The sequence below is a fragment of the Meleagris gallopavo genome, chromosome 2 (assembly GCF_905368555.1).
Source record: "Meleagris gallopavo chromosome 2, MGAL_WU_HG_1.1, whole genome shotgun sequence".
NCBI lineage: Eukaryota > Metazoa > Chordata > Aves > Galliformes > Phasianidae > Meleagris > Meleagris gallopavo.
Genome location: NC_139405.1, coordinates 66,222,279 through 66,235,641, shown reverse-complemented (window position 1 = coordinate 66,235,641; position 13,363 = coordinate 66,222,279). Strand labels below are relative to the sequence as shown.

The 13,363-nt window shown below is 38.5% G+C and overlaps 1 protein-coding gene across 4 annotated transcripts in view; it reads right to left on the bottom strand.

Annotated features, from left to right (window-relative positions):
• Positions 1-13,363, bottom strand: part of SESN1 (sestrin 1) — a 73,976-nt gene that overhangs the window by 38,019 nt on the left and 22,594 nt on the right. Inside the window, exon 1 of one of the 4 annotated variants that reach the window (XM_085217526.1) lies at positions 8,542-8,646. The exons of 2 other annotated variants lie outside the window; for them this stretch is intronic. In XM_085217526.1, coding sequence (XP_085073652.1) covers positions 8,542-8,631 — 90 coding nt within the window. In that variant the 5' untranslated portion in view covers positions 8,632-8,646. Of the gene's footprint in view, positions 1-6,653; positions 6,696-8,541; positions 8,647-13,363 lie in introns of those variants that run through there. One more of the 4 variants, XM_085217527.1, reaches the window with a different exon arrangement.

Below are 13,363 nucleotides of genomic sequence, written 5' to 3'. Positions count from 1 at the left end.
GTCAAGACAAATAAAAGTACACATTCCTGTTTCTCCAGGGAAACACTGGTACAAGCCACCTAACATTCAGCTAAAGAGTTCAGGTATTGAGGCCAAGCTAACCTGTTATTATCCCAATAAGCCTCACTTGGATCTTCTGTCCATTCTCCAATTAGAGACATTATTATTGTTTGCTCATCTTCTTTTGGTCTATATTGTTGATGGTAAAAAAAACCAATCACTTGGGTTGTTTGCCACAGCTGCTATTTTGACTAACATACACAATTGGGACCTACCAAGATGTTGTGATGTAGGCAACATCATTTATATGGCTGTATCATGAAATAAACATTTATATAGCCCCAAAAGGTGATAAAATTTGGAAAGGTGCCAAACACTCCGAAATTCATCGGGTTCAGTATTTCAGCATCTCTTGTCCTCCTAACCTAGAATTAAAAGCAAAAGCTTTGAAATTTGGCAACGAGATAATAAGCGGAGCGGAAAATAACAGGGTAACATTACTCATTAAAACCATCTGAATTTCCTTTTTTTAACCACCAGAGCTCTACATCAACATAAAGTGTCAGACTAGGAAAGGGAAAGTCAGGCTAGAGAGAATTTAAGTTACATCTTCTTAAATTGACTCAGCTTCATTAATTACACTTTAAATGCATAGAGAACTGACTGAAGACAATTGGCTAGTGAAATCAGCACCGGCCAGTACTGGTTTCAAGAATCTACAGAAGATGGGAGAAGGATCAAAAACTAGAGAAACAAGAAGCAGTGCCTTTATTTAAAGAAGGAAACAAAAAAGGAACCAGCTGAATTTCAATTCCTTAAAAAACAAAACAAAACAAAACAAAAAAAAACACTGAAACAAAACTGACAAAAATTCTGCAAAGCAGTTTGTAACTGCCTAAAAGATAACACACACTGAGTGGAAGCCAAAAATCAGTTTGACATACGTATGAGGATAGATCCTCAACAAATCTTTCTCAGTTGTCTTCTTCAACAGGATAGCAAGTCCGAAAACAAGGAAGAGCTAGCACATTAGGATCATGACTTCAAGAAAAAGTTTCCTTAGCTGACTTGATGGGCCTGCTGCAATGTGGACAAAAAACTGTCTTATGCTGAAAAAAGTCATCAATGGCTCACCACCAATACAGAAAGATGTAGCAAGTGGGATTACATAGGAAAGACCCCTAAATCTGGTTCTACACAGAATGATTTATGGAATCAAGAGAATGCTTACATTAATGGTGTAAGCTCAATACGCTCACAAGGGTTGTGGGAATCTGAGAGGACAAATGAACTTCTAGATGTTCTTGAAAACTGAAGAATTGTTCTGTATTCATCTAAAAAAAGGGAATAACAAGGGAATACCATTATCATGAAAGAAATACATTATTCTTCAGTAGAAACTATCTACTTACAAAGACAGGAAGGGGAAACAAGATGCTAGAGATGTTCTGCTTGAAGGGTGAAACATTAAGGATTATGGCATGGTGAGGTCAACATGAAAAAAAAAAAAAAACAAAGCCCCAAAAACTGTACTGTGATTCATACAGAGTAATTTATCTTCCAAGACAGAGGAAGCGAGCCTCTGTTCTGCTCAGCAGGATACCCTGTCATTTTGGTCAATGTATATTGAAGATGTGAGCTGAATACAGCCCCCTGTACTCTCACCAAGAATAGTCAGAGGCCTAGAAAAGATGAGGGAGAAAGATTGGGGAGTAAAGCCAAAACACCACAGACATTTTACCTAAGGAGGAGGAGACAAAGAAGAGAAAGGAGATTCTGTAGAGTCTTGACAGCTGGTAGTTTTAAAACCAGTCAGAAGAACTTCCCAGGTATGGCCTAGATACCGTAACTGGGTCTTCCCTGGGGCATGTTGACATACCTAACAAATCTCTTTGGATCCTTTCCTATCTTATTCTACGGTTCTATAAAAACATAATTTAATATAGCAAGCTATCCCACACGTAAGGAAAATATAACATGTACACGTGGGAAAGAAATTTGGAAATCAGACTCCCAAAAGAACATTGGGAACTGCCAATCAGACTCCATTGTGCATTTACAGTACAGTTCAGCTGCTCAGAAGGCGAGTTCAATATCAAGTGTATAAAATAGGAATATCAGGTAGAACAGAAACAACCTGTCCTCCACACACTAGGTTGATAAGATCATTTAAGAGGATGGTGACTTTCCTGGTGTCTCAAATGATCTGGAAATACTGGAGAGATAGTTAAGGCTCCAGTTGGACTTGATAAAGACAAGGGGCATCTTAGTACACAGCTTAAAGCAAAATTATGACAGAGAAGGTTGAAAGAGAGCTTGATTTTTTGAATATGTATTTACACATATTACACTTTGGTACATACACACACTCCTAGTCTTGTTAAGATTACAGAAAAAGAGTAAAAGATTGAAAGAATTAGACCTTTCAGATTCATAAAATCACAAAAAAAAAACTACAGTGAATGGAAATTGATATTAAAAGTTCTGAATGGAAATTGATATTACAAATTCTTCTTGAAGAAATACCATTTTCTAGCAGCAAACACTGCAATCTCTTACTATGGAAAAAGGACCACTGCTTCAATTTTTTAAAGCAAGAGATCTTTCAGAAAGATATGCTTACATTCAGCCACTGGGAGAAAAGCAAAACTCCATGACCTATATATACAAGAGATCAAATCAGATTATCTCAATTATCTAACCTGGCCTAACACAGCCTAAACACCTATTTCCTTCAGCTATTCTACACGATGCTTCCTACTCTCTGCATTTTGCAGCAGAAAAGAGTCAAAAGGACTGAATGCAGAAGTGACCTGATGCAGAAACAGATAGAAAGAATACTGTTTCAGATCCCTCAAAGGCAATAGCCCCAGATGGACCACTGCTTAAGTTCCACAGAGAAAGAAAGGAACTTTAAGTCTTGGCAAAGTAGAAAACTCAAACGGTCACAAGGGGAGGGAAGAAATAAGGAGAAATATGAAGGTAGCTATCCCACCAGGGAAGGCAGAACTGGTGAGTTTTCCTTCTAAAAAGGCTCTGGGCATGAAGTACGTGCAAAGAGAAATGAAACTCATCTTCCCCCAAGGACACAGAGAATTAAAAAGGACAGTCTGCTGTCTCTCATGGCTTCCTGCCTTGTTTTGTGTTAATTGTATCTGAGGCTTCCTAGCAGCCCCTTGTAAGCTGCGAGGCCTGACAGAACAGTTCAAAGTCACTTTGCTTTTAGGGAAGTCACAAAAAGCAAGTCTGCATTTCATTGTTACTGTTGCACTGATTAATCCACGTCTAAAGCTACACTGTAAATCACACACTGTCAATGTTGACAATGTTTAATTACTGTATTAGCAGTTCCAAAGGAATCCTTCCCTTTCCTATATGAACAACCAGGAGGGAATTTTCCAACAATAGATTAAGTTTCCAAGTGTGGTTACTGTCATAAGGACTTAACCTTCAGTCCATCCTAACAACTGCTGCTAGAACAAATTCTCCCCTTGGCCAACAATGCAGCTAGTAGTGCTCCAAAACACTGTCAAGGGCTGCTACTGGATGTTCAGCAGAAAACCTCAGCAATGTAACTAATTTATGGCACCTGTCTGCTAGAGAAAATTTATAATTAGTAGTACAGCTGGTTCTTTTCTGTGATGGCAAAATAACACATTTGACAGGCTTATAACTTACAGCTCCCAAGGCTGAAGGTCTCAAGATTTTTGCCAGAATGTTCTCAAAAACAAAAAACCAACCAAACTAATCAACAAAGCCTAGCAATAATGAAATCTCATGTCAGTGGTTGGAAAACAGAATATAAATTTTGCTTAAAGATTTACTGTGTTGCAAACACGTAAATGACTGCAGAGCAGACAAGGCAAAATATTTACTCATAAAAGAAGAAGGGGGAGATTGGGACTTTGTTGCTGTTTTAGAAAATATTTTGCAATAAATGAAGTGAAAAGAGAGAATACAGTCAAGCTCTCTAGCTTAGAGTAAGTGCATTAGTGACATTCGAAGAAATAAATGATTAACTAAGATTGGATAGGAACACTTGGAAAGAAGTCCTAAGAGATGGTGCTGTGAGGACTGGAAAGTCCCTGAGCAGCTGAATGGAAGGATGTGACGTTACAGCAGTCTCCAAAAGCTTGAGAACCCTAAGAGACAAAGGGAAATGCAAGAGAAACAGACAGGTTAAGTAAATGAGGTACATGTTAGACAAGAAAACAGCTACAGAAAAAAAACTTTGTGATCTGAAGCTGTCATGCGCAGGAAAATAACAACAGATCTTGAGTTTCTTCAGAGTGAAAACATGATTTCATTGTACTAGTTAGAACTACAATTCTCTTACATTAGTATCAGTAATAAAATAATTAGGATTTGAAATCTTTTGTGTATGTACCATACCATAGCATCAGGAGTGCTGCCAGTCCAGGCTTCCTCACAGTCTCGTATGAAAAGGTGCTCTTTAAAAAGTACAGTTCTACTCAATCTTGAAGTCCAGTTCCTGCCTGAATGAAACTTTGAACTCATGGGACAGAAAAATCCTGTTTTATATATTGCATGGAAGCTACAGAAAATGGAAGAGTTTCTATCTGTGAGGAAATACATACATCAGGGAAGAAAAAGGAATAATACAGCATACATTACAGACTTGGGTAGTGAAGAGAAGGAAAACATAATCAGTGAGACATACAAGAAAAGAGCAAGCTGACTATGTTAAAGCACTGCTGGAGCTAAGCCATCTAACAAACACGGGAAACATTTTGAGAAAAAAAGTGCTGCACTAAGCATACTGAGACAATGTTTGGTCATGAGGCAGGGATGATTTTTCACCTCAGGTAGATTCTGCTCCATTTTTGAATCTCTTGTCTACCTTGCAGTCACACAAACAACTGGCAATTAAATACTATGTTCTTATAAAACTGCTAAGGTTACTTAAATATCTAAAATAATGATTTTAAATGTCCATAGCATTTGAATTGATCTTTGAATGACTTAAAAACAGTGCTTGCTACAGAGAAGAACAAAATGCCATAACTAAGGCAGAAACCTGAGCAGCAGCCTACCCAATCAATGACTGTTAAACAGAACCATCACCTTCTGAAAGCATTTTGGAGAACAACTTTTAATGTAGATACTTAACACTAGCTAATATTTCCTGAGCCCCTACCTTACTGTTTAAATATCCATTTTTAAAGCTGAATGTGAAATTCAAAGCTCCTGCTAATTTCTTATCCAAGGGCTGCTTTGGCACCAATGCCTCTGTATTCTTACATCACGCTATTCGTTAGCTGAACAAATTAGAAGTCATCTGCTTTGGTCAATACTTACAATTTCAGAAGAAAGCTAAGAGCATACACATCCTACCTAGGAAGAACAACCTTAAACTTGGCAGAACAGTCAGGCGATGCGCCCATTTTTTACCCCAGTATTTATCCCAATACCAGTAGTGCATAGCTCTTTCCTAGTCAAACTACTTTAACCCAAGTTAAAAGTTTTAATACAAAATTCCTGGGACAGATCAAATATGCAGTTGTGCAGAATCTGGAGCAATGTGTGTTTTCTACTTAGTGTCAAATTAGCATTATAAAGCTGTTGCTCTGAGAACCAAACTGAAAAATCCTCTTTTTTCTAATTCTGAAACTATGGACAAGGAAGTGCCACTCACAGACTTGTATTTTAATTGCTGTTGTGGAATTGTTCACCCCACCACTTATTGTTTCGTAGTACTCAAACAGTCCTAAGAAAGGTTGTAACATTTACATTTATGATTTTCATATGCAAACTGTATATTAAAATTGGGTTTAATTACAACTTAAATTCCCTCTTCTCCTCCCACAATAAGGAGATACAGCACACAGCTCTCACTGCATGATAAAGCTGATGAAAGTGATTAAAATAGAACATGCTGTAAAGCTACTCAAAACCACACTCGTGCTTTCTGCAGCTTCAGCACTTCCAGAACTTGCAGGAAGGCATAAATAGACTACAACAATGCAACAGAGTTCCACCAGTGATCTGAGACAATGTAGGCAAATACAGGAACTTCCCCCTTTCAAATCCAGATATTACCTGATCCACATAATATCCTACATAAAAAAAAATTTAGAAGATGTAAGTCGGGCACTAAGAAATGCAGAACTTGCCTTTGACTAAAATTTTAATCTACATTCCCAGAATTTAATCAGAGAGTGGCTGTGCTGAAGATCACATTCAGCACATAATTTACTGTGTCATGCCAGCACTCAAGGGGACAGAATTCATGGTGCATAAACAATTTCAAATACAAACAGCACCCTGCAGAAATTCTCACTAAGCAGCAACCCTGGAAGCTTTGTCACCATGGCACAATGCTGCTGCTGGTACCCCGGGGTGCAGGGATAACTTTACTCATGGGCAGCAGCTTCTTCACTCATCACAAACAATTAGATACTAGCGAACAGCAACTCTTATGTCCTTCCTCCATTGCAGCTCCAAGGGAAAAGATAACCTATCAGGGTTATGTGACACCCAGCAGCTTTGAGGGCAGAGCCCACTCTGACCTTCCTGTACCTCCTCCTGTCATACATGATCTGAAAACTCCCTCCTGCTTCCAGGCAACACCTGGAACTACTGCAAAAAGAGGTTTAACTCTGCAAAGGGAAGTCCTTCTTTTTAATACTTACATCCTGACAAATCTGAGTGGGACTCATGGGACTAAGAAAAGGATTCTTCTGTACTTCAGCTGCTTCTGTCAAAAGATCTGCAGCAAAAACACATAGTCAAGGCTTTTTCAAAGAAAAGGTCATAATTATCCTTTCCAAGGAAAGATTAGGTCATATCTGTGCAGTGTGGGTTTTGTTTTTTGTGTCTTTTTTTTTTTTTTTTAAACACAATGCCTCAGTAATGCAAAGCAATACAAATTTAGAAAGAAATATAGCTGTAAAATCCCCAAATGTAGACACAGTAATGTACAAAAGTACTTTTATTGCTATATTTATAGCTGTGGGTAAGATGGAGAAGAATATTTCTGAGCAGCAGCGTTATAAAATGGGGGGGAGTGGAAAAGAGGATGAACGAAAAAGCCATAAAAGGTAAAAAACAAGCAAACAAAAACCCCAAACTTATGTTGATGCATAGTGCTTTCTATGTTCTATTTAACATGCAGGCCAATCAACCAACCCATTTTACTTAATTATGCAGCTTTTCCCCAAAAATTAAACTGTACTCGTTATCTTCTCCAGCTTTGATTCAATGATACAAGTGTTAGATTTGTCACCTGTAGTCTATCCTTCTGTTTCAAGTCTTTCTTTACTCTTAAATACATTTACTTTGGGGATTTCTTTCTTCTTCTTCAGCTTTTCAGCAAGGTGAGCTTACAGCCACCTGCTCGTATAAGTAAAGACAGAAGGGAGGGGTTTTAAGTATCTTTTCAGTCACTGTAAGATCTCCAAACTGTTTGCATATTTTTGCCTTAGTTTCCCCTTGAAGCAGAATGTTCTAACACAGCCAAATCCCTGCGTGCTGGTGCAATTATTTATCAGCTTCCTTTTGGCAAAGATTTCTTCTACCTCTTATTTTAAGGCACTGAGGGTACCAAGGTGTTTCCTGTTCAGCCATTTATCACAGCAGCTTATGATTTATTTTAACAAGAAACACGAGATAAAAAGGATATTACAGAAAGCATACTGCCCCAGAGTGCAGGGAATACAGTTCTAAAAATCACCCAGACAGATTTCCAGCTATGAACATTTTCCCACCAAGTGTTATAATGTATGTTTAGCCATGACACTGTATGGATTTCAGGAATTCCAGCCTCTTCCCCACTCTCCCAGATTAGACCATTCACATTACTACCAACAAGTTACATCAAACCCTACAGAGATCACTGACATACAGACGTATACACCCTTACACCCTACACCATGTTACTAAAATTCTGAATTTCCTTTGCCAGGACTCACCATCTAACGTGTGGTACATGCAATTCCAAAAGGTCCTATCCAGCTTCCACTTCCACTTCTAGATGAAGGTATATCATTGCAAGCAGCTGATGAAGTTAATACACAGGACCTCTGAAACCTGTACTACGTTCCTTGAAGTCACTGCAGATTTGTCAAAATCTATTTCTTTACTTAGTTTTTAATTGCTGACAGAACAGACCATGTTCCCGCTTCCTCCAGGAGACATGTAATTTAATCTCAGAATTCACTAAATGTGCTCTGCCTATTCCCTGGGCTGCATGACAAAAGGTCCTTGCCAAGCATAACCTAAGCTAAACATTTCCCTCATTCAAGGGTAAACTTTTGGCCTATTTTACCTTCTAAAAAAATCCAACCTTATTTAAAAAAATAGACTTCACTTTCTCTTTAAAGACTTAACAGGAGATACTTGTACACAAAAGTTTTCACTCTTTTCTCTTAAATTTACTTTTATCATTTATAAATTAGTGTCCTCTCAGCACAAGGAATTAATCAGTTATTTGCACTGTTCAACCAGTCTACTTTCCATTTTCCCAGCCAAACATCTGTAACTGCCCTCCTCCATCTGTTCCTTTCGAAGCAGTTACTTTACCGTCTTAACTGCCGCAGCTTCCTTTCCAGTTTCACCAGACAATGGATTGGTGCTTTCCTGAATGAGGATGCCTTCCTTCATTTCTATCATTCCATCTTCTCCCCTTTGCTAAATACAGGTGATAAAATGAATCACAACAAGCAGAGGCTTGTCCCTTCTGCTTAAAAAAGAAAAATTGCTTTTGTTTCAGTCTGAGTAACACATCCACATTCCAAGATTAAAATGAAGAGATTGAAGAAAATCAGACAAATTAAAAACGAAGACAAGAGTAAGATAAATAGACATATTTAGAATCCTATCTAAAATACAGGTTACATTTGGTCTAAAGCAGGCTGGAGAGAAGGCCTGTAAAAGGCTGTTAACAATCCACATGAACACATTCTTATAAAATACTGTAACCACTGTTAAACATTTACATGTTTTTGCCTGTGTTCAGTGTTACTCAACTGGCCATTTTATTTAATGTAGTCAGTGTGATGAAACGCTACGCTACTCAGTGTTCTCAACTTAGTCCATACGTTATGCAAATATTGCCCAGGTTGCAAGAAAATCTGTAGACGTGAGAATGTTAAGTGAAACAAAACAAAACAAATCTGTAGAGCAAGAATCCCACAGGCTGAAGAATCAGATGGCAATATGTAAAATGTACTATCTATTTCTGTATGTCTCATATCTCAGGGACTAACGGATCAGACTGAATAACAGAAATTTCTCCACAGCATACTCAGCGGCTCTGAAACCAAACCATTTCATCATTTTATTGATCTAGGGAAAAATGTAACTTAAAAGAATGTCCATAGATCACCGCTAAACGAATTAAGTAATTCCCCAGGTCCCTGGATCTAATGGATATAGCTGAAAGTCTAAAGTGTACTCTTTGGGTTTTTGTTTGTTTGTTATTGTTTGAATGGTGTGTATACAAATGGAACTATAAAACTCATACGGAAGGTTATTTTCAGATTGATCTGACTCAACAAAGTACACTTAAAGCCTGCTTACATAGATTTTGTGTGGGATCCTCTTTTGCCATTATCAACACATCAGTGCCTTACATGCAGCTAGCTATACGTAAGTGTCATTCTGAGTTAAGAATTTAAACAAAGAACATAGACTTGTGCCTCGTAATTTTAAATACATTTCCTGGTAGATCCTTCATAAATACAGGTGTTATTTCCTCATCACTTCTCTCCAAAAAGCAAGGAATCTGAATGGGATCATTTGAAAACCTATGAAATCATCAGTAATGGTGCAGATTTAAGAATGTAATTTGTAATATGGGCTAAGCTACACCAATCAGTACTAACATAACAAAGCAGGCCATACAAAAATTTTGATGTTAAATCTATCCACGTAAGGATAATAGATTGCTATTCAAAAGCAAACTAGCATTATAGCATCAACAACTACAAAATTTACTCATGTTTAAATGGAAAAACAATTATTCAGGGAAAAAAAACCAACAAGCTTAGGTTTAAAGAACTTTGTGGAAGTTTTACTCTCTTGCTTATAATCTCTCCCCTGATCCCTGTTTCTTGCCTCATTCTCCTATGCATCTCTGCCTCTTCTTGAAGGCAATTACCTCCACAAGTCAATATTCCTATATTTAGTGTCCATAAAAACTTTGATTACTTGATAAAAACGTTAGTTCCCCTTTCACAAACAAGCATTTCACAACCTTCTGGTTCTGAGTACATCTCATTTGAACCACAACAAAAGTAGTACCTATTTTCCATATTGTTTGTCTCCTTTGGTTAATGAGTCCTGATGTATTCAGTTATGCCAGATACTTGTTCAGTTAGAACAGTCACTACAGCTGATCAAGTCTCTCATTCAGTAACAACCTATAGAAACAGGGTTTTAAGTCAACTTTTCTAAACAAACAAACAAACAAACCCACAACAAAACAAACACAAAGAAATGCAGATCTATTTAAATTGATTTCAATTAAAAAAAAAAAAAAAAAAAGCTATAATTCACTGAAATATGACCAGGAATAGTTACTAGGCATTTGCAAAACAAAGAAAAAACACGATTGCAATTGCATACAGAACATTACAAAAGGAACATAAAACAGCTTTAAAAGAATAGCTCCTTTCACAACAAGCTGAAGTCAGTACATTATTATGAAGTCTGAAAAATAGTTTTAGCTGTAGTAAAGATGCAAACAAGTTATTTAATATCATGTATACCCACCCAGAAAAATGTGAACAACAGATCTAGACAACTCACACAGGCCTCATTGTGCTCAGGAAAAAAACCTGAACTCATTCCACTCATTTAGCTAAGTCTTGCAGCAGTTCCAAAGAGGTTAACTGTTTGCTCAAGCTTATTTAGCTATTGAATGCAAGATAACAGATTTCTAAATCAAATGTTACAGATCGTACCTTATTTTTAGGAAATAAGCAGATTGCAGAGGCGTGTTCCTAGTGGGCCAATCCCAAGGCTGTGGCAGAGAACTGTTTCTCCTGGCCCCACAGCAACTTTGAAGGGAAACTTGTTGGGCTGTTTGTGTCGACAGCACTGCTGATGGATGGCTGCTTCAGGGGAAGAGATCAAGCTGTGTGGTAAATCTTTCTATTTTTCCCATCTGCTTTTCTATTTTAAACAGCTGCAGTGGTCAGAGAGGCACCCTACATTAACTACACATGAATTGCATAAGAAAAAACATTTATGTAAGTGAAAACATGGCTTAGATTCACCATTCTATTCTTAAACTGAACATGGGAACTTCTGCAAGCAGTTGTGGAAGTTTACTATTGTTTTCCATCCATCTTTAGGAAAGAAGTGACCTGGCCAACATGATTTCATAGCTACGAGGAGGTCACTGCTGCAGTCATAGCAGGTTTCCAGATGATGGCATTCTCCACCCTTCTTTTTGCTCCTGCTAGCCCCACTTTGCAATGGGACTTGTAAAATGGCAGAAGTAATAGGCAAACAGAATATGTTTATTAAGATATACCCTTCAAATATACAAAGGCACAACACAAACCTTACTTAGCCCTGTAGCAAAGGACTTGTGGGTTCTGGTGGATAGAAAGACTGACATGAGGCAGCAGTGTGTGCTTGCAGCCCAGAAAGCCAGCTGTGTCCTTGGTTGCATCAAAAGAGGGGTGGCCAGCAGGGTGAGGAATGTGATTGTTCCCCTCTCCCCTACCCTCGTGAGGCCCCACCTGCTGTATTGCATCCAGGCCTGGGGACCTCAGCACAAGAAACACAGAGAGCTGTTGGATTGGGTCCAGAGGACTGTGAAGATGTTCCGAGGGCTGGAGCACCTCTGCTATAAAGAAAGGCTGAGGGAGCTGAGCTTGTTCAGCCTGGGAAAGAGGAGGCTCCAGGAGACCCACTGCAGTCCTCCAGTATTTAGAATGGAAATTATAAACAGCAGGGAGACTGACTTTTTTTTAATACAGTCAGTGATAAGACAAGGGGAGAATGGCTTTAAACTAAAACAAGGGAGATAAGGTTAGAAGGCAGGAGGAAATTCTTTAACTTGGAGGACAGTGAGGCTCTTGCACAGGCTGCCCAGACAATGCCATACCAATTCAAGGGTTTCAAGGCCAGGTTGGATGGGGCCGTGGGTAGCCTGATCTGATGAGTGGCAGTGGAGCTGCATGGCCCCTAAGGTCTGTTCCAACCTAAGCCAATCTACAATCTTATTTGTCTTGCAATCGCACTGAGGTTGTGCTAGCATAAGGACTGCTGTACAAGTACAGATTATTACCAAATACTAAGTTGAGGAGGCTGGCAAACATATTGAGACAAGCAAAAGTTTTTCTTGGTTTTATTTTCAAAGAAGTTGATTAAGTTAAGTCCAGGTTTTCTGATCAGATCCCACTTTGGCCAAATCCTGCCTTCCTGTACACTTCCAGTATGTTACTTTTTGTATCCTGAGATAATGTGGAGTTCTATTAAACAGCTTCCTTACTTCTTAAAGCTAGCTACATTGCCATGGCAAGTGAGAAAAGCTCAACATGTTAAAAGATGAGCTCTTCACCATCCGAAAAAAAAAAAAAAAACCACCAAAAAAACCCACCAGTTTTGGGTTCTAAGGAAAGAAAATGCAGGCATAAGTGGATGCAAAGGCTACTAAAAAAAGTCGCTTTCAAGTCCTATTGCTTGTGCTCTCTTCCTCTCCCCCAGCTTATTTTTCCTTTGAAAGCTTGAGTATGTTTGAGCTATTTCTGAATTACAGCAAAATGGCAATAATGCGAACAGCAGCATTACAGGTTGCCTGTTCATGGTCTTAAAAGAGATTACATCTCTTGGGTATAATGATTTCCACTGTGTTCTATCTAAATTTAATTTTCTTCACATGCATGTTACACTGTAGAAGCTTTCTGAAGTGTAATAGTGTATAAAAGTTAACCGGAAATACTGCTCCTTCAAATAACAATATCCCCATAACTTTATCCTAGCAGTTCTTCTGCATAACTTAAAATAGTGCTTATGAATAATAGGAGTAATTTCCATTTTACATATAAGCAAATTGAGGTGAAGCAATAACTCATCTGCCCCTACCCAATCCCAGAACTTCTTTGTCTGCTTCAATTTCACTAAAGAAGGTGCATTTTAGAGAGAAATGCCAGATTTCTTTTTAAGAAGTCTTGAGAAGTCACAGAATACAGAATGGCCAGGGTTGGAAGGGACCTCAAGGATCATGAATCTCCAACCCCCCTGCCACAGGCAGGGCCACCAACCTCCCCATTCAATACTAGACCAGGCTGCCCAGGGCCCCATCCAATCTGGCCTCGAACACCTACAGGGACAGGGCATCCACAGCCTCTCTGGGCAGCCTGTTCCAGTACCTCACCACTCCCTCTGT